This window comes from Somniosus microcephalus, chromosome 24 (assembly GCF_052327205.1).
Source record: "Somniosus microcephalus isolate GS21.2 chromosome 24, FLI_Smic_1.0, whole genome shotgun sequence".
NCBI lineage: Eukaryota > Metazoa > Chordata > Chondrichthyes > Squaliformes > Somniosidae > Somniosus > Somniosus microcephalus.
Window position 1 is genome coordinate 41,184,113 of NC_141010.1, and position 20,391 is coordinate 41,204,503.

Below are 20,391 nucleotides of genomic sequence, written 5' to 3' on the forward strand. Positions count from 1 at the left end.
GATACAAAAGGCTAAAGACAGAGGAAGCCCTAGAGGAGTACAAAAAGTGCAGGGGGATACTTGAAGAAATTAGGAGATCAAGGAGGGGCCATGAAATAACACTGGCGAGCAATATAAAGGAAAATCCTAAGATGTTTTATAAGTATATTAAGGGTAAGAGGATAACTAGGGAAAAAATAGGGCCCATTAGGGACAAAAGTGGCAATCTGTGTGTGGAGCCGGAAGATGTAGGAGGGGTTCTAAATGAATTTTTTGCATCTGTTTTCACTATGGAGAAGGACGATGTAGACATAGAAATAGGGCGGGGGGACTGTGATATGCTCGAACATATTAACATCGAGAGGGAGGAGGTATTGGCGGTTTTAGCAGGCCTAAAAATGGATAAATCCCCAGGTCCGGACGAAATGTATCCCAGGCTGCTGTGTGAGGCAAAGGAAGAGATTGCGGGGGCTCTAACACATATATTCAGAACCTCTCTGGCCACAGGGGATGTGCCAGAGGACTGGAGAACCGCTAATGTAGTACCATTATTCAAGAAGGGGAGTAGGGAAAAACCGGGGAACTACAGGCCAGTGAGCCTAACATCAGTGGTAGGTAAATTATTGGAAAAAATTCTGAGGGACAAAATTAGTCTCCACTTGGAGAGGCAAGGATTAATCAGGGATAGTCAACATGGCTTTGTCAAGAGAAGATCATGTCTGACTAATTTGATTGAATTTTTTGAGGGGGTGACTAGGTGTGTGGATGAGGGTAACGCAGTGGATGTGGTATACACGGATTTCAGTAAGGCCTTCGATAAAGTCCCGCACAGGAGACTGGTCAAGAAGGTAAGAGCCCATGGAATCCAGGGTGCCTTGGCACATTGGATACAAAACTGGCTTAGTGGCAGAAGGCAGAGGGTGATGGTCGAAGGTTGTTTTTGTGACTGGAAGCCTGTGGCCAGTGGGGTACCACAGGGATCGGTGCTGGGTCCCTTGCTGTTTGTGGTCTACATTAATGACTTGGATATGAATGTAAAAGGTATGATCAGTAAGTTCGCGGATGATACAAAAATTGGTAGGGTGGTAAATAGCGAGGAGGGTAGTCTCAGTCTGCAGGACGATATAGATGGGTTGGTCAGATGGGCGGAACAGTGGCAAATGGAATTTAACCCGGAAAAGTGCGAGGTGATGCACTTTGGGGGGGACTAACAAGGCAAGGGAATACACAATGAATGGAAAGACCCTAGGCAAGACGGAGGGTCAGAGGGATCTGGGTGTGCAAGTACACAGATCCCTGAAGGCGGCGGAACAGGTGGATAAGGTGGTAAAAAAGGCATATGGGATACTTGCCTTCATTAGCCGAGGCATAGAATATAAGAGCAAGGAGGTTATGATGGAGCTGTATAAAACACTGGTTAGGCCACAGCTGGAATACTGTGTGCAGTTCTGGTCGCCACACTACAGGAAGGATGTGATCGCGTTGGAGAGGGTGCAGAGGAGGTTCACCAGGATGTTACCAGGGCTGGAGCGCTTCAGCTATGAAGAGAGACTGGGCAGATTGGGTTTGTTTTCCTTGGAGCAGAGGAGGCTGAGGGGGGACATGATTGAGGTGTACAAAATTATGAGGGGCATAGATAGGATGGATACTAAGGAGCTTTTTCCCTTAGTAGAAGGGTCAATAACTAGGGGGCATAGATTCAAGGTAAAGGGCGGGAGGTTTAGAGGGGATTTGAGAGAGAACTTTTTCACCCAGAGGGTGGTTGGAGTCTGGAACTCACTGCCTGAAAGGGTTGTGGAGGCAGGAACCCTCACAACATTTAAGAAGCATTTGGATGAGCACTTGAAATGCCATAGCATACAAGGCTACGGACCAAATGCTGGAATATGGGATTAGATTAGACAGGGCTTGATGGCCGGCGCGGACACGATGGGCCGAAGGGCCTCTATCCGTGCTGTATAACTCTGACTCTATGATGGTCTTGACAATATCAGCAGTGACATTTTGTAACTGTGATTCTTCTTGACTAGAATTGGGGTGCGTTGATTTATTTCACTACTAAATAATTCCCCTTTAATGCTTGCTTTGCTTGTTTGATGCATGAAGAGGAAATAACACATCATTAGTAAAACAATTATTGTGCGATTAGCATTGTAACACAATTTGCAAGACCAGAAGGACAAGTTTCTTGGATTTATAATCCATCATCAGGCACTTTTATTTTAACAGGAGGGTAGCCTATGGCAGGTGCACATTTCTTCCTCTCTCCGCTGCATTCTACAGTGTAAACAACCCAACATTCAAGGAATGACCCTCAGAAGTGGGGATGGGATGGGCCTACCAATCGGCTGAGATATTTAGGTCATGTATTTTTCTAAAGTAAATATGGTGAATGGTCTCTCAATGCTCAATATCAATTGGTCTCTGCACTACAGTCATGCAATGCTCCACAGGCTGTCTGAAGTGCTGTAAAAAGAGAAGGGTGTGCACTCCAGATGGGAACAGTTTCAATAGATAATCTGAAGGTTATTCCAAAAAATAGTAGGAATTACACTTGGATGTACGTTTAGATACTGAGCGTAAAATCATGTATGTACACTTTCTCAAACTTTTTTCCATTTAGAACAAAGGCGATTGCAGGGTGATTTGATGGAGGTGTTTACAATTCTGAAGGGATGGGGCAGTGTAGATAGAAATAGACTGTTTCCAGTGATTGAGGGATCTAGAACAAGGGTACATAGATACAAGATTAAATGTAAGAGATTTAGGACAGAGAGCAGGAGAGGAAGTATTGAGGGGCTGCGGAATGCATGACTGAAATTAGTGATTGAAGCAGAGAGAATCTCAACATTTAGTAGTAGGTTAGCTAGGTGGTTGAAGGAAAAGGGAATAAAGGGAAATGGGAACAGAGTGGGCACATAGGATTAGGACTAATGCTCATGTGGAGGATGAACACCGACCGGGACTGGTTGGGCCAAATGGCCTGTTTCTGTGTTGCAGTTTCTATATAATTTTATGTAACTGATGGAACAGTATTGCAAGGTAATTAAGGCAGCACTGTAGCCTTTGGATTGACCAAGACAGACTCCAAGGTAGTTTCATCCTGTTGGATAATGATCAGGAGCGAGGCCCCTGGCTAACCTTGCTACCCCCACGCACCGCCAGCCCAGGGATGATGAGGCTAACTTTAGTGCTTCTACTGCCAACTGACCTGAATTCATCTCACCAAGAATCAAACCTGAGATTTGTTCTGATGTGATTGCCACTTTCCATTATGTGTACATGTAAGTGGGAGCCAATTCTACAGCTCTGGAAACTCAGCATGGTAACCACCTCAAATAGAAGGGGCTCTGTTATAAACTTGACATTAATGGTGGGAGCTATAATATCTGCTGTGACTTCTACACCTGTAAAATTTGCACACAATTATATTGTTGATGTATTAATAACTGTTTCTATCTTGACTGTGTTTTAACAACTCTCTTTTTCTCCTCCTACAGAATATTCTCCTTTCTGGATGTGGTCACCTTGTGTCGCTGTGCTCAGGTTTCCAGGGTAAGATTTCTTTAAATACCTTCCTCACTTTTAAAGGACTAATCCGGGCTGCCCCCAATGGCTCAGCTAATTAAAGAAGTGAATAATACAGACCAATAAAGGTCTAAAAGCCACATTTAGAATATTGTGGGCATTTTACACTTAATGGGATATTTCATGCATTGGGAAGGATACGGAAAGATGATGACTTTAGGACTCCAGTTCTGTCAACCTATTGTCATAGCTCAACTTCGAAGAAGAAGATTGAGAGAAGACATGATCTAGGTCTTCAAGATAATTTGAAGCATCATTTTTATCCAGGCTTCTTATTTTAAACTCTGATCTCAAGACCAGAGAACATGAGTACCGGCAAGAATTCCTTTCCTCTCCCACCCCCAAAACAAGGTAGTGGCTGCATTTATTGGACCCCCATCAAAAGTAGCTAGTGCCTAACTTTAACTCCTGTTTAAAGATTAGCAGAAAGGGGATATAATCTAATGTGGATATGGATAGGCATAAAATAACATACCTTACAGAACCTTGCACTTCTGATCCCATTAGACCATAGAAATGCAGCTGGTCTGGGTAAAAATAGTGTAAATTGTAATGTTCAGTGGATATCCTGGAATTTTTGGTGGGTTAGCCTTGAGTAAGTAAGAGATTTCATTTTGTAGTTTGAAGATCAATCTGTGGTGGTTTGCATGCCTGAGGAGACTGATTAAATTAGGAGTCTCTGATGGGAAAATGATACACATTGTATATTGACACAATTTGCTGGATGCGGGCTTATTGAGAAATGTGGCCTTTTCTCACAGCATTTTTACGATGACATTGAATTTGTGTGTATCTGTTGTGCTGAATTTAAAACGGGAAAGGAATCTAAAAATAAATTGCATTCAATAGATATTGGAAGAACAGGTAAGATCATTCAGCTCAGGTCTCTCGTACCCTAACTTTCTTAAATCCGTATCCAAATGCATTTTGAGCAACGCTAATGTTCATCTTTCTACCCTGTCTGGCAGATTAATTGCAAACATTTGTCGCTTTCTTTTGAGTAATCTAGTTCAAAGTTTGCTGATCTAGGTTTTTTATATCCTCTGGTGCTGCTTTTCTGGCTTACTTTGAAGACCCTGGGATTAAAGGGACAGTGGCAGTGTGGATACACCATTGGCCACGAGACAGAAAGCAAAGAGTATAAGTGGATGGTTGTTTTTCAGACTGGAGGGAAGTGTGCAGTGGTGTCTCCCAGGGGTCTGTATTGGGAGCACTTTTTGATATATATTAATGACCTGGACTTTGGTATAAGGGGCATAATTTCAGTTCTGTTCTTTTCTGTACCCTTTCTGGTGTGTTTTTTTTAGACTGGTGACCAGATCTGACCACAGCACTTCACTTCACTTCATATATGGTCTGACTGTGCATTGTAAAACCTTAACATAACCTTTTGTACTCCACTGTTCTGGCTATCCCAGCATCCCGTTGGCTTAAAGAACCATTGCAAATACAGAGGTTTACGTATTTACTTATTCCCAAGTAAAGTAAGCTGGAGGGTACGAGTAGCGCATACTTGTTAGATTGAGTTATTTTGGGAGGATGAAGTTCTGTGTCGGGTTTGGTGTTGGGACCCCTGCTGTTTCTAATTTATATTAAAGGAGTTGGATTCAAAAGCTCACTACAAACTGGTCAAATTAGCAGATGATGCCAAACTGGAAAGGGCTGTTGAACCTGAGGAAGCAGCTCAGAAACTACAAAATGGGTTGGACAAAATATATAAGTGGGTGTAACGATGACCGATGAAATTTAACGCTGACAAGTGTAAAGTATTGGACGTCGGAAGAAAAAATGGGTGGCATATGTACTCCAATGAACGGTGACAAAAAAGCTGAGGATGAAGTTGAAAGGGTTTTAGTAGATTCACTGTTCCATGTGTCCATTCACTGCTGAGCAACAATCAAAAGCAAACAGAATGCTGAACTTTGCAACCAAAACAGTGGAGTCCATGTCGGGGGAAGCTATGCTCCGACTGTAGTGTTCTGGTCAGGCCACCTGAGTACTTGTCTGATATTGGTGATCAACACACGAGGAAGATGCTCGAGCACTGGACGCAGTTCAGAGAAGAGTCGTGAAACTAATAGCCAGTGACAATGGTCTGAGTTATGAAACAAGACTGGGGAAACTTCAAGCTTTTTAGCTTGAAGGGAGGTGACTGAGAAGTATGTAAAACAGTAATGTTCCAGATGTAACTTTTCCATACCATCGTTTTCAAATAAAACCATGATAGGGCAAGGGCTCGTAGGAACTAGTAAAAGGCAGTTTAGGACTGATGGTAGGAAGTTCTTCTGGAACCATTTCAGAATGTCTTGATTGAGTGATTGGAACTGTAGAGCCTTTCTGGATGGATGAGCTAAGATAGGCAGAATGACTAGTGTTATCAGTATCTATCTTCTGATGGAGAAATGTGTTTTTATATAAGTAGTTGTTTGACGGACTATACCATTCCCTCTTCTTTGCACAGAATTTTCCATATTTGGAGAGAAATCCAATCGTCCTACTTCATTTAATAGAGGCATTGTCAATTACTGTTAATATATTCATGTACTTGGCAACATTGTAACACTACATTTTTTGTTAAAAAATCTTGCATCTGCGTGCACTTCCTATCTACAAATCTTATTTCCTGTTATGTTTTTGTCATACCTATACCAGCTTTTCCCATTATAAATTCCTACATCCATATTTAAAATGGAAACTGTCTGTAAACTTGTCGCTCTGTAATTATACCCCCTCCCCTCCGTGATGGCATTGTAGAGCCTCAGTTTTCCATCAACGCCTGTACTGAAGCGAAACGCTGATCCTCTAACCAATTCTACTCCCCTGCTTCCCAAATAATTAATGTTGCTATTTCGCTATCAGTAATAATCAGTGACATGAATCAGTCATTCATGAAAGAAAGACTTCTGAAATAATACTGAGCAGCCTGCGGGTGGTGCTGTCCAGGGAGAGTATAAATACTCGGGCATGGGCCCAGCTTGCAGGCCGCTCAGTATTATTTCATCAGTCTTTGACATGAATCAGTCATTCATGAAAGAATCAATTTTGTAAAAATAAGGACAGAATCTGACTTAAAAAAAAAAAAATGGGGACAGAATTACATCTGCACACCAAGTAATCTCCCACTTCATCTAAAGACTATACTTGATCTTGACTTCCTCTGTGCTCTGAGATTGATGAGTGTTATCTGGAATTAGCACACTGGGTCTTTATGTTGTTGGCATAGAGTTATCTGGCTGTTCAGCATCTTGGGCTCACAAAGTAAGAACTACTGAAAATGATTCTGAAATTTAACATGCTTGTTGGTTTGAACTCCATTCGTTGCTAATTTTAGGCGTACCCTTTGTACAGCCTAGCCAGGTTTCCAGCTTCATTCTTTCTGTTCTCCTAGCCTGTACTACAATTTCACACTGAGAGATTCCAGCTAGCCAACCGACTAGCTGTCTGCAGCATCCAAAACCTTTTGAATATTGGAGTCCTTTCATTTTGCCTCCTCTTTGCCCTGTCCTTCCGTTCTTAAAAATAGGACATAGGAATTTATAATGTGAAAAGTTGACAAAAACATACATTTTTAATTGTGAATCTTTGAAGAGTAGAATTATAAAGTATTTATTTCTGAATAAATCAGCACTTTGTCTTTTTAAAGCTTTTCATAGATCTTCAAGGATCTCCAAAAGTTGTATATGCAAGGTGTGAACTGCTTGTTCTGTAATCAGAACAGACTAAACAGTCCAAACCTTATCAGAATTAATTCGTAGGAAGAAATATTTCAGCTTGTCCTTTTGCTAGATATTAATCAACCAAAGCTCTCTTTATTCAGAATTGAGAATATTGGGGAAAGACCTACAATACACTTTCATTTAGTCACCAATGTGAGCGAATGTAAAACCATTGTTACACATGCACTGACTTTTCTTGTTCAAATTAATGACCGGATGACAACATGCCCAGGCAAATTGCTCGGGCAATTAATTTCTTTAATAATGTGAAATTTCCGCAGTATTATGTTACCTAATGGTGCTTTTTTATTGGAGTTGCTGCCAAGCCCTGCTGTTTGCAGTAGGCTGGGCCTGATGGAAACAAAATTGTTGAATATATATTCCAGCAAAGCAATGAGATCATGAAAAATTGCTTACAACATGAGTTTGATCCACATTCTGAGTGTCTCCTGGTAGTAAAAGAGTATTGCTGTGACTTCTACAGTCCTGAGAGTTTCAGATCATTTCAATATCTCCTTCCTCTTGTTCCAAATTTACTGCTGGTGCAAAACGCTACAGCTGTTTAACTTCTAACAGGAGTTTAAAAGTTTTATCTTTTAGAATTGTAGTAATTGCACACATGAATGTGAAGCTTTTACAGTAGTGGATCCTTTCATCTTTTGACTCTGTACTCGCAGATCTACAAATGTGTTGCTCATGGACACAAATAATTGTCTCTTCAGTAACTTTCTCTTTACTTCCCAGCCCTTCTCCTCCCCCCCACCGCACCACTTTCCAATTCCTCTGTGACCCCTCTCTTTTTGTTTGTTCCACTCTTTTTTTTCTCTCATAGCTCTTACAGGTATTTCTCTGCTTGTGTCTGACACATTTTCCTTAGCCCCCTTTCTAAAAGTCTTTCCTTCCTCCTTGATCTTTTATTGCTGTCTTCTGATGTCTCTGACCCTCACAAATGTTTCTTTAATGATTTACTAAATTTTGTGTCTTGCCTTTGAAAAACTGTAGAGCAATGCAACAAAATGGCTGCCAGTATGTAGAAGGCAGGCAATGAGTACTGGGATCGGATGGGGCCAGGGTGTCTGGGAGCTGCAACACACAGGTGAGAGGGAAATTGGGCTTGGGGATTGAGCCTAGGAGAGTGTGTGGTAACTGGATTCTTGGAGTGGGTGGAGGCAATCGGGGGCTGGGAAGAAGTATTTGGCTTGGGCCAGATTCTGGTAGCATTGCAGACTGATTGTTTTGGGAGGAGACTGGGGCCTCTCACCATACAGAGAAGGGGATTTTGGGAGGTCGAGCACTGGTAGGAGAGGCTGGAGTCTGGGAGTGGTAGACTATAATCTGCTTTTACGGGACTTGGTAGCTGGTAGCTCGACGACTCATGCCTATAATATTGTAGTGAGAGTAGAGGAGCACAGAGCTGTTGCACATGCACAGCTACCCCAGCTGTACAGTGGCTCCAGAAAATTGTAGATTGGGAGAAGAACTCTGCTGCATGTGCAGTTTTGTAATTTTGGTCCAAGGCTGTTACTGGGTACACTGGAAATGAAAAGTTACCCAGTGGGATGGAGATTAAATACGGGTGGGGGGGACAGACCAGAAACAGAAGAGAGACCAATTGGTGTGTAGTGTTAATTTGGGGGGGGGGGGGGGGGGAGAAATTGTTGGCGCCAAGCTAATAAATGTAGTGATTTAAAAAAATAATGTAATTTATACTCCTATAATTACAATTATAATATGTGATGGAAAGCAACATGACTGCCACAATGAATTTGAAAAATATTTGCAGTGGATGCTGTTTGGTAGCTTTTCTTACCTGACTGTATTTGAGAAAATCCACCCCAGACATGTTAGTGTTGAGAAATAATGCTACAGCACATAAGTGAGGTAAACACAAGACCTCTAATCATAGAAAGATCATACTTAGGCCTTGCTTATTTAGGTGAGCATTAGAATGTGAGCCATGACATTCTGACACTTTTGAGCTTGCCTTATTTCTCATTTTAAAATAAGAGCTGGAAAACATACCAGAACTTGCCCTATGTAGGGCTGATTAAGTAACATCCAAGGAAGTATTTGGGTATGCTGTATGTTACCAGCTCCTATATAATTATAAAAATGGAAGCAAACCCAATGGTCCTATAATAAAACTAGTTAATTATCAAAGGTAACTTTTAACTAATTTGTCAATTCAATGTGTAAATATTGCCCAGGTATGTCCTGTCCGCAAGGCAAGCTCAGCCAATTACTGCTCTGTCTATTCTCATCCATTAGCAAAGTGATGGCAGGAGTCGTCAACTGTGCTATCAAACAGCGCTTACTCACCAATAACCTTCTCCCCGACTCTCAGTTTAGGCTTCGCCAGGACCACTTGGCCCCAGACCTCATTACAATCTTGGCCCAAACATGGACGCAAGCTGAATTTCAGAGGTGAAGTGAGTGAGTGCCCTCGACATCAAGGCAGCATTTGAGAGTGTGGCACCAAGGAGCCATAACTAAACTAATTTCAGTGGGGGTCAGGGAGAAAACTCTGCACAACAAAGGAAGATAGTTGTGGTTGTTCGAGGTCAAACATCTCAGCCCCAGGCTATCACTATAGGAGTTCCTCAAGGCAGTGTCCTAGGACCGACTCTCTTAGCTATTTAATCAATGATCTTCCCTCCATCATAAGGTCAGAAATTGGATTGTTTGCTGACGGTTGTACAGTATTCAGCTAAATTTACGATTCCTTAGATAATTAAGAATTCCATGCAGCAAGACCAGGAAAACATCCAGGTTTGGGATGATAAGTGGCAAGTAACATTTGTTTCACACAATTGCCAGACAGTGACCCTCTCCAACAAGATCGAGCCTAACCACCTCCTCAAAGGACTCCATTTGGTAGTAGTCTCACTGTAATGCCTTGTCTGAGGTTCATGCTGTTGCCTTTCTAGTTGTGGAGAGAGGAACAAGTGACAACTCCACATCAGTTGGACTGACTAATTTGAGCCTGATTTAAGTACTATCCACTAAAATGCAAACAAAATTTAATTATAGCAGTGCATTTTGCCATTTTGAATAAATGTGAAAGTACTTTATCTATGCTCCATGGCTCTTCCTCTTAGCAGTTACTAGTCCTCATGTTGCTGTGATGCTTCCTGCTATTGTGTTCCCACAGGACGTACTCTCAATGTCTCGAACTTCCTTAGAGTTGGAAAGTTGGTTATTCTGTTTAAAGTTGTTAGTCTGACACCTTTGTAACAAAACAGATACAATTCGGTTTGCTAGGCGCCAAGCCTCAAGCCAACAAATTAAAAACCAACTTTGAAACTTGGTCCCACAGAAAGGATATATGATTGTGAATAAAATGAGAATTCACGTATTTATTTCTAAAAGCTCCTCCTCGATCCTAGCTCTGAGGAAGTTACCAGATGGTGGTAGAAGATTTGTACAGAACCGACTTAGGCTATAACAAAGCTTAGTATGTAGTAAGTCATTTACTGCAGGATGAACTGTTAACGTTATGCTGTAAATGATAAATGAAATCCTCAATCACTACGGCCATGAGCTCTGTTCTAAAAATGGAGAAAGTGATTTAGAATTAAGTCTGTTTCATTGTGTTCCATCAATACTTTTTAAAAAAAAGACCTGGTACAGATTAAAAGAGGCTTAAGCCTACAGGTGGAATGAAGAGGCAGTGTCAAATGTTGCTGGTGCGCTTGCCCAGTATCCCTGTTTCTTCTGTTTGTATAATTCCTCAAGAGCACACGGCTGAGAGAGCAAGAAACAGAATTGCGTGTGTCTATACATCTACATTGTGGATCTGCTAGGATGTTACTCGTGGTGTACTGAATGATGCGCTATTGTACCAATCGAGTGATGCACTCTTTTCTAATGATGAGAGTATCAACCCATCAGGAGAGGATTAGGAGGAAGGGGAATTCAGACATAAACATTTCAAACGGATCTCCGTGCATTTGTTCAATATTACATCGTTTTCAGTTCTTCAAAGGTATTGTGATTGAACAGACCGAATCAGACCCAAGGATATGCAGAAAGGGTAGTGTCCTTGATATCGGTAACAGCCTAGGTAGTTCTAATTTACCATCGCAGCTCTTTGACGAGACTGCCATGTCTCTAACAGGCCATAGTTCCTGGCAGAAACTTCAGTGACCGCAGGCTTTTAACTTGGGACAAAAACATTGCATTCAGTTCTCAGGAAGTTGGTTTTCTCTATTATGCGTACGATTCCAAAAGGGAAATATTATTCTACTCTTGGTTATTCATGTCTTTCCATCTATGTTTCTTCATCTCCATCTGTTTATTTACATTTTCCCAGATTGACTGAATTCTTCTGTTTTCAGTACTGGAATGTCCTGGCACTGGATGGCAGTAACTGGCAAAGAATCGACCTGTTTGACTTCCAAAGAGATATCGAGGTACTGTGCACAAGACCTCATGAAGAATTACTGATGGAAAAGCTGAATATTGCAACAAAAAAAAATAATTTAATTGATAGTCTGTGTATTTTGTCTACAGAATTTCACGGGGAAATATAATTTTGATGTATTTTGGTCATAATGACTATCTGGGTGGACACCAGCATAACTTCTGGTTTAGAACAAAACGTTGATGTATTTGTAAAAATGCAAGGATAGCAGCAGTAATTTGGAAAGACCAGCCTGCCCCAGGAATAAGTAGCGACAAGCAGTTTCCTTCTGTAGTGTCAGCTTGGCTCAGTTGGTCGTGCTCTTATCCGAGTCAGAAGGTTGTGGGTTCAAGGCCCACTCCCAGATTTGAGGCAGTGTTGCATTGCGAGAGATGCCGTTCTTCAAATGAGACAAATAAACCAAGACCCAGTTGGCCTTTTCCAGTGGCTCATGTGAAAGATCCTGGAGCACCATTCAAAGAGGAGCACAGGGTTCTCACTATTCCTCCCTCAACCAAAAAAAAACGATTAACTGGGTATTCAGCTCGTCATTTGTGGAACGTTACTGTGCACAAAATGGCTGCCATGTCTATTACATTACCAACCGTGACTATATTGCAAACATAATTCATTTGTTGTGAAATGCTTTGGGGACTTTCGAAGGATGTGAGCGGGCACGATATAAGGGCGAGCACTTTCTTTTCTTGTCTTAGATACACAGTAGCTGAAATGATGGTGAATGGTGTGTGTTTACACTGTAGCTGCCCTATTGTCACTCTTGTGTCGATATCAAAAATTCTAATTAATATTGTTCTTGCGGGTTGATTTTCAACCAAGGAAATGCAGACTTTCATGATTTAGTCTCCACTGGGTAACAGTAAATGACTTAATGACTATAATTAGTACTCGTTGTACTTTTTTTTGTGCCCACTTCAGTTGTGTAAATGTTAAAGCCCTAAAGAAATTGCTTTATATAAATATATTCAGACCTGGCAAGGGAAGAGAAAGAACTATATGTAGCAAATGCTCCTCCTTTCTCTCTCTCTCTTTCCCCCCCCCCCCCCCACCCACTCTACTGTGGCACTTGATTGGATCCACCATAGCAGGTTTACTAAGATCTATTGTTCCCAACAAACCGGAGCCTTAAAAGGGCTCCTGTTCTGGACTGTTCAAGTGCTTATTAATCATTAAAAGGCACCTTATTAATGGGTATGCTAAGCATTTTGCCCTTTCTTCCCCACTTCACCCTCCCGCCCCATTAAATAGACTTATTTTATCAAATAAAGAAAAGCACGCAAACCTAAAGCCAGGAAGGAAATGATTGCATTGGTCCAAATTAATGTGTTCTACATCCTCCATTTAATTAGGTACTGTGGTACATTCCTTTCTGTCATGTATCCAGGAATAACAGAAGCATCCCACTTTCAATAAAAGGCACTGTTTCCCACAGAGAATGTTAGCATTTTTCTAAAGTGAGTAAATCCGACTCCTTTTGTGGAAAGGGCTTGGTGGCCTTTGCAGTTTTAATGTCTGGAAGGTGTGTGGTGGTGGATAGCTGGCAGCTTCCCAAGAATGTGTGGCTGCTGGATTTCTGTTTAACATCGCCTACTGCAGTCCCAAAGTTCAGGAGTAGGGGGGGAAACCAGAGCTGCATAAGAGAATAAAATAAGCAAGTGATGTGGTTGTTGAAATATTGTAGTCACAATAGGTCAGTGAGCTCCAGATTAGGCAGTGTGGGAAGCTTTGAATGTAATTGGCTCAGGGCAGTGCTCAAAGTATCAGAAAACAAAGTGGCACAGGGAGTGTCCCAGTCTTCATTATGAAAGGGCGAGAGACTTAACAAAGATATCACCCTGTTCCCATCAGGGAGCCAGTTCTTTTCTGTTTCAGAAGTCGTCTTGATGATGAACTGGCAGGCAGAAGTTTAGTAGAAAATTGATTCTGCCTCACTCATTCTCTGTATATCACGGGTTTTCATTACAGGCAGCATACCCCGAAGGGAAAATTCTGTCACCGCATTTTTACGAATTGTACTGCATCAACTTACTGCGTGACTTTCCTTTTGTGGCTTGCATTTATATAGCGTCTTACTTATCACCTTGCTCAAAAAATGCTCTATCAAGTGCTCCATACAATTCATTTTTTTGGGAGGTGCAATGGCTGCTGTTGTGCCAGTAGACTTGACTTCCTGTAGCTGAGACTGTGGCCCTCAATCGGTTTCCTTCATTCTTTAATTCTCTTGTTTATACCAGTTACCAATGTTGTTTTGCCCCTGGGCTGTGAGAACACTCTGATAAATTAGTCTGCACGGTCTTTGGGCACTTGCGTCAGTTCAGAAATGCCAAGCCGCTGTTCTCTCGCTTTAGGTTTCTTCTTTCCCCTACCCCTACTCCTACCCCCAACCAAGTGCACACATGATTCTGAGAGACCTTGGACTCTGCCTGTGCTACTCCTGAGCTACCTGCTGGGTATAGAGGGATGTAGGAGGGACTTAACCTCCACTCTGAAGCTTCCCCTATTGAAGTGGAGAAGATGGGGATCTACCACGTGGGTAATCGGAATTGGAGGATCGATGCAATGCACCACCATATACCTGATCTCGGCCATGCTGTGGTGACGTAGCACTGAGTTGACAATAGGTGGAGGAAGGGGGAAAGTTGGCACTCGGTCTCTGGACCACACTGTGCACCTTGCAGTAGCTGATTAAAATGGAAAGCCTGGCGTGGTGGAGATTAAATGAAAGGAAGAAAGACAAAAATGAACAAAATGTGGCCAGTCTCATTTTAGCACTTTTTAAAATAAATTTGTCACAGAGAATCCTAAAGGGACTTGGTACTTTTATTGAAAGTACAGCATTAATAAATGAGCAATGTACAACTTTACCACTGGGTGTGCAATATGTAACCAGGTAGAAATCTATCTTGGGCGATAGCGCAAAAACGGACAGTAAACCACCTGTTATACGTGTACCGCCTGATATTGTTCCATTGACCTGAATGGAACTAAATATCGGGCGGTGCATATCACGGGCGGCCCATGCGGTATCACCTGTTTAGTCCTACCGCCCAAGATGGATTTCTGTTGCCGATATCTAAAAACTTTGGAATTGTATACTCTGGGAGGTCCACCAATGGTCCAGGTTGTTGCAATGATGTAAAAAATGAAGGATTAAATTTGGAAAGTTACATCTATCACTGATGCAGGCACAAGAAAGCAATAATTAAATTTGCACGATCGGCAGTAACTACAGGGGGAAAGTACAGGAGTCGTGCCAGCTGGTTGTTTTATCTGCCAGTCAGTGAATTTATCTTTCCACTGACACTCTATAACCCTATGGCACGTTCTGACTGATGGCAGTCTGTGGTAGCTCCGTCGCATAGAGACCATTTAACTGGGTCTGTAGACGAAGAGAAGAGGAAGTTCTGGAAAGAAACGACAAGCCCATCAGAATAAAAGAGAAGTTAATGTTTTTTTTATAGACCCTTCTTCAGAACTGGAAGCTAAGTGAATTCTTTTGTATGACGGAACAGGATGTGGGGGGGTGTGGGGTGAAAATAGAACAGGAAAATTCAAGTCATAAACACGCTCTCCCTCCGCACATCCCCCCCCCCCCCCCTTTTGTTTTGCTCAGTCCTATAAAAGGACTTGCTTACAGTTTCCAGCTCTGACGTAGGGTCTGCTGCTGAAATGTTAAAAACTCTCTTCAGATGCTGACGGACCTGCTGTGCAATTCCAACATACTCTGTTTCTAAACTGGGTCCGAAGTCCAGACTGCCAGGCGTTTACAATTGGCCCATCCTCCTGACAGGTGAACCAACCCTAATGCCCAAACTGGCAGCAGTGTGGCATATCCGTCATTCCACTGGGTGTTTAACCTTTTAAATCATGAACATCCTTTGTTGAGCAAACCTTTTCACTGTGTGAAATACTTCTATCGATATTCATGTTGACCCAGAACATACATTTGTGTTTTTATTATACAAGGACATTTTCATGCTAATTCCTGCACCAACTGGGGCTCAAGCATGTTGGGAACATTAGATTTCTTAGTTTGGCCTGTGAATTTTCTGGTTCGAGTTGTGGCATAGAAATGCAAAGATGTAATTGGTGGATGTGTAGAATCATCAGGAGCTTCTGATGACTGGAGGTTTTTGATACCAGCTACATTTGTATAGGAACATAGGCAAATGCCTTTTTTAAAAAGCACAGACAGTGTAGAAAATGAGGGGATGGTAATGTGGGTCGTTTCTTTACTAACCTTAAACCTTTTGATCTTTCAGTTCCGTGGCAATATTTTATGGGTTTTTTTCTCCTCCAGTCTCGTGTCTGTCTAGTGAAAAGACAGAAGAACTTTCATCAGAACACAGTAAACCCAGTTCCGATCAAGGGGCTACGCCCAAAACGCTAACCTGTCTCTTCACATTTTGAATGCTGGTGAATCTGCGGCGCACCTCCTGCATTTTCTTTTTATTTCTATGATTCTGTGTGTTTGTTTTGAACAACACATTTAATATGAAATTAACTTTTCAATGAAAATATTTTGGCATGTTTTATTGTATTTTGAAAGTAGCAATGGAAATTTTGCATTGAGTTTTTAAACACCATTGAATTCATAACTTGCATTGTGAAAATATCTAAATTCCATATTGTATGGAAAAAGTTCTGTTTTTGAAATTGGTTTTTCTTTTTCTTGATATGATGCAGGGCCGAGTGGTAGAGAATATTTCCAAAAGATGCGGTGGGTTTTTACGGAAGCTTAGCCTGCGAGGATGCCTTGGAGTGGGAGACAACTCTTTAAGGTAAGAACGCACATTAAAACTATTTACCAGTGGTAAGGGATGAAGCGGTGCTGGTGTATGCCTATGTTTCCCCAAATGGTAATGCAGGGGAAGGTCTTGAGTGTCGGCCAGAGATGCTAGCACGAGGCGGAGGGCAGATAAACATCATGCTTTCTGGTTGGGATATGTCCCACATGCTCCAGCCACATGTTTGTTGTAGGGAGAGCTAGGCTGCTCCCCAAAGGGGGGGGATGCATCTTCTGGAAGCCAATAACGAAATGTGCTAGCCTCATTGTTGTGGGGTGAAACCTTGCTATCCTGTGGTAGGCCCAGCAAGCATAGCACTGGGTTTTCTGGAATTGCAAGGCAGGTCATGGTCCTTTTAGGCTTCTTAGAAAAAACATCCAGTATTTTGAACGTGGGGACATGATCAGAATATGTGTAGGGAGGTGGGTGTCCTCTGACCTCTGCCCCTTCAGCAGTCATAGGAACATTAGGAACAGGAGTAGGCCATTCAGCCCATAAGAACATAAGAAGTAGGAGCAGGAGTAGGCCATACGGCCCCTCTGGCCTGCTCCGCCATTCAATAGGATCATGGCTGATCCGAACCTAGACTGACGTCCACTTCCCTGCCCTCTCCCCGTAACCCCTAATTCCCTTATCTGCTAGGAAACTATCTCTGTTTTAAATTTATTTAATGTCGCAGCTTCCACAGCTCTGAGGTAGCAAATTCCATAGATTTACTACCCTCGAGTGAAGAAGTTTCTCCTCATCTCAGTTTTGAAAGGGCAGCCCCTTATTCTAAGATTATGCCCCCTAGTTCTAGTCTCACCCATCAGTGGAAACATCCTCACCGCATCCACCCGATCAAGCCCCCTCACAATCTTATATGTTTCGATAAGATCGCCTCTCATTCTTCTGAATTCCAATGAGTAGAGGCCCAACCTACTCAACCTTTCCTCATACGTCAACCCCCTCATCTCTAGAATCAACCGAGTGAACCTTCTCTGAACCGCTTCGAGAGCAAGTATATCTTTTCTTAAATATGGAAACCAAAACTGCACGCAGTATTCCAGGTGTAAGAAGTAGGAACAGGAGTAGGCCATACGGCCCCTCGAGCCTGTTCTGCCATTCAGTTAGATCATGGCTTTGCTCCACATCCCTTCACATCATTGTTGTAACCGAAATCTATCTATCTCAGTCTTGACAGCCCCAACTGACTCAGCATTTCACAGCCTTTTGGGGGAGAGTTTTCGGATTTCTACTACCCTTTATGTGAAGAAGCGCTCCCTGATTTGGCTCCTGAATGGCCTAGCTCTCATTTTAAGATTATGTCCCCACCAGAGGAAATAGTTTCTCCGTATCTATCCTATTAAATGTTTTTAACATTTTAAACACCTCGATCAGATGATTACTCAACCTTCTATACCTGAGGGAATACATAAGCCCAAGATTATGTAACCTGCCACCTGGTGTGGTGGAGTTTGTGTAGATTGCATTGTACAAATTGACCCTGGAGCATTTTGCTGTAGATGGGAGGTGCTTGGGGTCTGTCCTTATTCCTCTTCCATTAACATCTTGGTCCCAAGCACACTCTGAGGTTTTCCGTGCTGTTCTTTGTCGTTGAGGAAGGTGCACATGGGGTAGGGCAGTATCTGCGGTGAGGGGGGTCTTTTAGCAAGTGGAGAAAGGTAGCAGAGGGGTGGGAAGGGGCTGTTACACACTGGAATCTGCCAAGTATTGCTGAGTTTTGGAGGATTGCCTCATTTGGAGGTAATGGCCATGGTCATGGCCATGCTGTGAGAAGAGAAATTTGTGAACTCAGTGGTGAAAGTGCATGATCCAGCTTTCATGAAGCAGTTGACCTAATTTGGTGAGCCTTTCCTCGAGCCAGGCTCTAAATCCACCTGAGAGGATGTCTCCTAATTGTGCCAGATTGGGGAGAAGACTGATGGACCCAGAGAGTTTTTCAAAGAGGCTCGGACTCCCTCCAGGCTGAGCGTGCTAGAGCAACAATGCGACGCTTCTGGATCCTTGTCGATCTCTTAGGATAGAGGAAGAGTAAGCTCTGCAGGGAAGTTGCTTTTGTTGGGAGGCAAGGAGCCAGGCCACCAGCCTTTGGATCTGAGACACCCAGCAGTAGCATCTGAAGTTTGGGAGGCCAATTCTCCCCTCGTGTTTTCTTGCTTGGGGCCTCTTGGCTGCCCAGAAAAACTAGGACGTGCATTTGTATAGCACAGAGCCCTATCCACTAACCGGGGAAGACGACAGCCCCAACCAGTGTGACTTGTCGAAGGCAGGGCAGTTCTCGTTCTCGTTCTTCCTTTGTCCTTTCTGATAGCTCACAGATGTAACAGATCTCTGGAGACCAAGAACAAACAAACTACTTCTCCACCCCCCCCAAACCCATGCTGCTCCCAGCAGAAGCATAGCCATGCCAAGAAACCTGAATCCATCAATGTGCTACCCCTGCAAGCACCCTAAAGTCAGTGTACTGTAGCCTCATATGTATGTATGTATGTATACATGAATGAATGTAAACTCTCGAATTCAAGTTAAAGTAGTCTTGGAAGGGGAAAATTGGTTATCTTGTTGACCATCTTTCACAGTGTGATTGACTGTGCAGCAGATTGATGAGGCATTATCTTTTGTGATTGATGTGATGCTGCGATCTTTGAACTTTGACATCTGTAGCTGGGAATGGATGAGAATGTTTTTCATGTGGGGGGGGGGTCACGTTTGCCTGGGGAAAACACTTTCTACAACTGCCATTGTTGTTCATCAGTTTAAAAAAAGAAACACAAACTTGCAAACAAAGGATAAATATTCCCCAAAATGAAAAGTAAGCTTAAAGTGGGTTGTGCATTTGTTGTGTAATAGTAACACTAACCGAGGTCCATCAGGTACTGGCAACTTTGAACATAGATTTATTAATGGTTGTTCATTGTAAATCCAAGGAAGTAATGATTAACTTCAGGGAAAATAAAAGCCAACCAGCCACAGCTAATTATTATTTTGTCAGTCTGCAGTACCCACTCTGTTCTGACCACATTGAAAAGTTAACTCTAGAATAATCGGAGTATTGTACTGTTGGCCACGCATAATTGCCATTCTTTCATTGGCGTGAAAGATTTTTGTAACTTGATCCTGCTTGTGATGCATGGGTTTTCCCTACTAATGAAAGAGCTCTTCTATTGCGTCGTCACTGCGTAGTATACCAGTCGGCCAAACTAGAAATGTCCAAGTGAGATCTTGCAGTGATGGTAGCAGTTTTGAGTCACGAGGAAAACTACAGTTGAGTTAAACTGTAGAAGTCCAATCACGTGCTGTCATGAAAATTTAAAAAAAAAAAAAAAAAAGTTTGTGACCTGTTCAGTGTGCTGAATATGACCGGTTTTACATAGAAAACATAGAAACATAGAGATAGGAACAGGAGTAGGCCATTCGGCCCTTCGAGCCTGCTCCGCCATTCAATGAGATCATGGCTGATCTTTGTTTGATAACGCTCCTGTAAAGTGCCTTGAGACATTTTACAAGGTTAAAGGTGCTATATAAATGCAAATTGTTGTTGGTTATAGACAGAGGATGCTGATTCTGTTCTGTTCTAATTTTGCCAAATGCTGCAGTGCACCTCAAAGGTGGAAGTGCATTTTATAACTGCTGTCTCTCTCTCGTTTTATTGCCCTAGGACCTTTGCTCAGAACTGCAGGAATATTGAACAGTTAAATCTGAATGGCTGCACAAAAATCACAGATGCGTAAGTAAACTGAATGCAGTAATTGAAAACTCCTATCTTCTAGTAAGTTGTGGCCTTTTTTTAATATGAACCTGGATGAAGGGCAAAGGTCCTAGTGCAGGAGGCCACCAAAGTTGGAACGAATAGAAGAAAATAGATAAATCAGGAAGTAATATCTCTCTCTCTCGATGT

The 20,391-nt window shown here is 42.4% G+C and overlaps 1 protein-coding gene across 4 annotated transcripts in view; it reads left to right on the forward strand.

The window, feature by feature from the left end:
* LOC147101268 (F-box/LRR-repeat protein 20) overlaps window positions 1-20,391 on the forward strand; it is a 138,487-nt gene that overhangs the window by 77,496 nt on the left and 40,600 nt on the right. For all 4 annotated transcript variants that reach the window (XM_085966559.1, XM_085966561.1, XM_085966558.1 and 1 more), the window contains 4 exons: window positions 3,480-3,534; window positions 11,621-11,695; window positions 16,390-16,484; window positions 20,152-20,220. In XM_085966559.1, coding sequence (XP_085822685.1) covers window positions 3,480-3,534; window positions 11,621-11,695; window positions 16,390-16,484; window positions 20,152-20,220 — 294 coding nt within the window. The remainder of the gene's footprint in view (window positions 1-3,479; window positions 3,535-11,620; window positions 11,696-16,389; window positions 16,485-20,151; window positions 20,221-20,391) is intronic.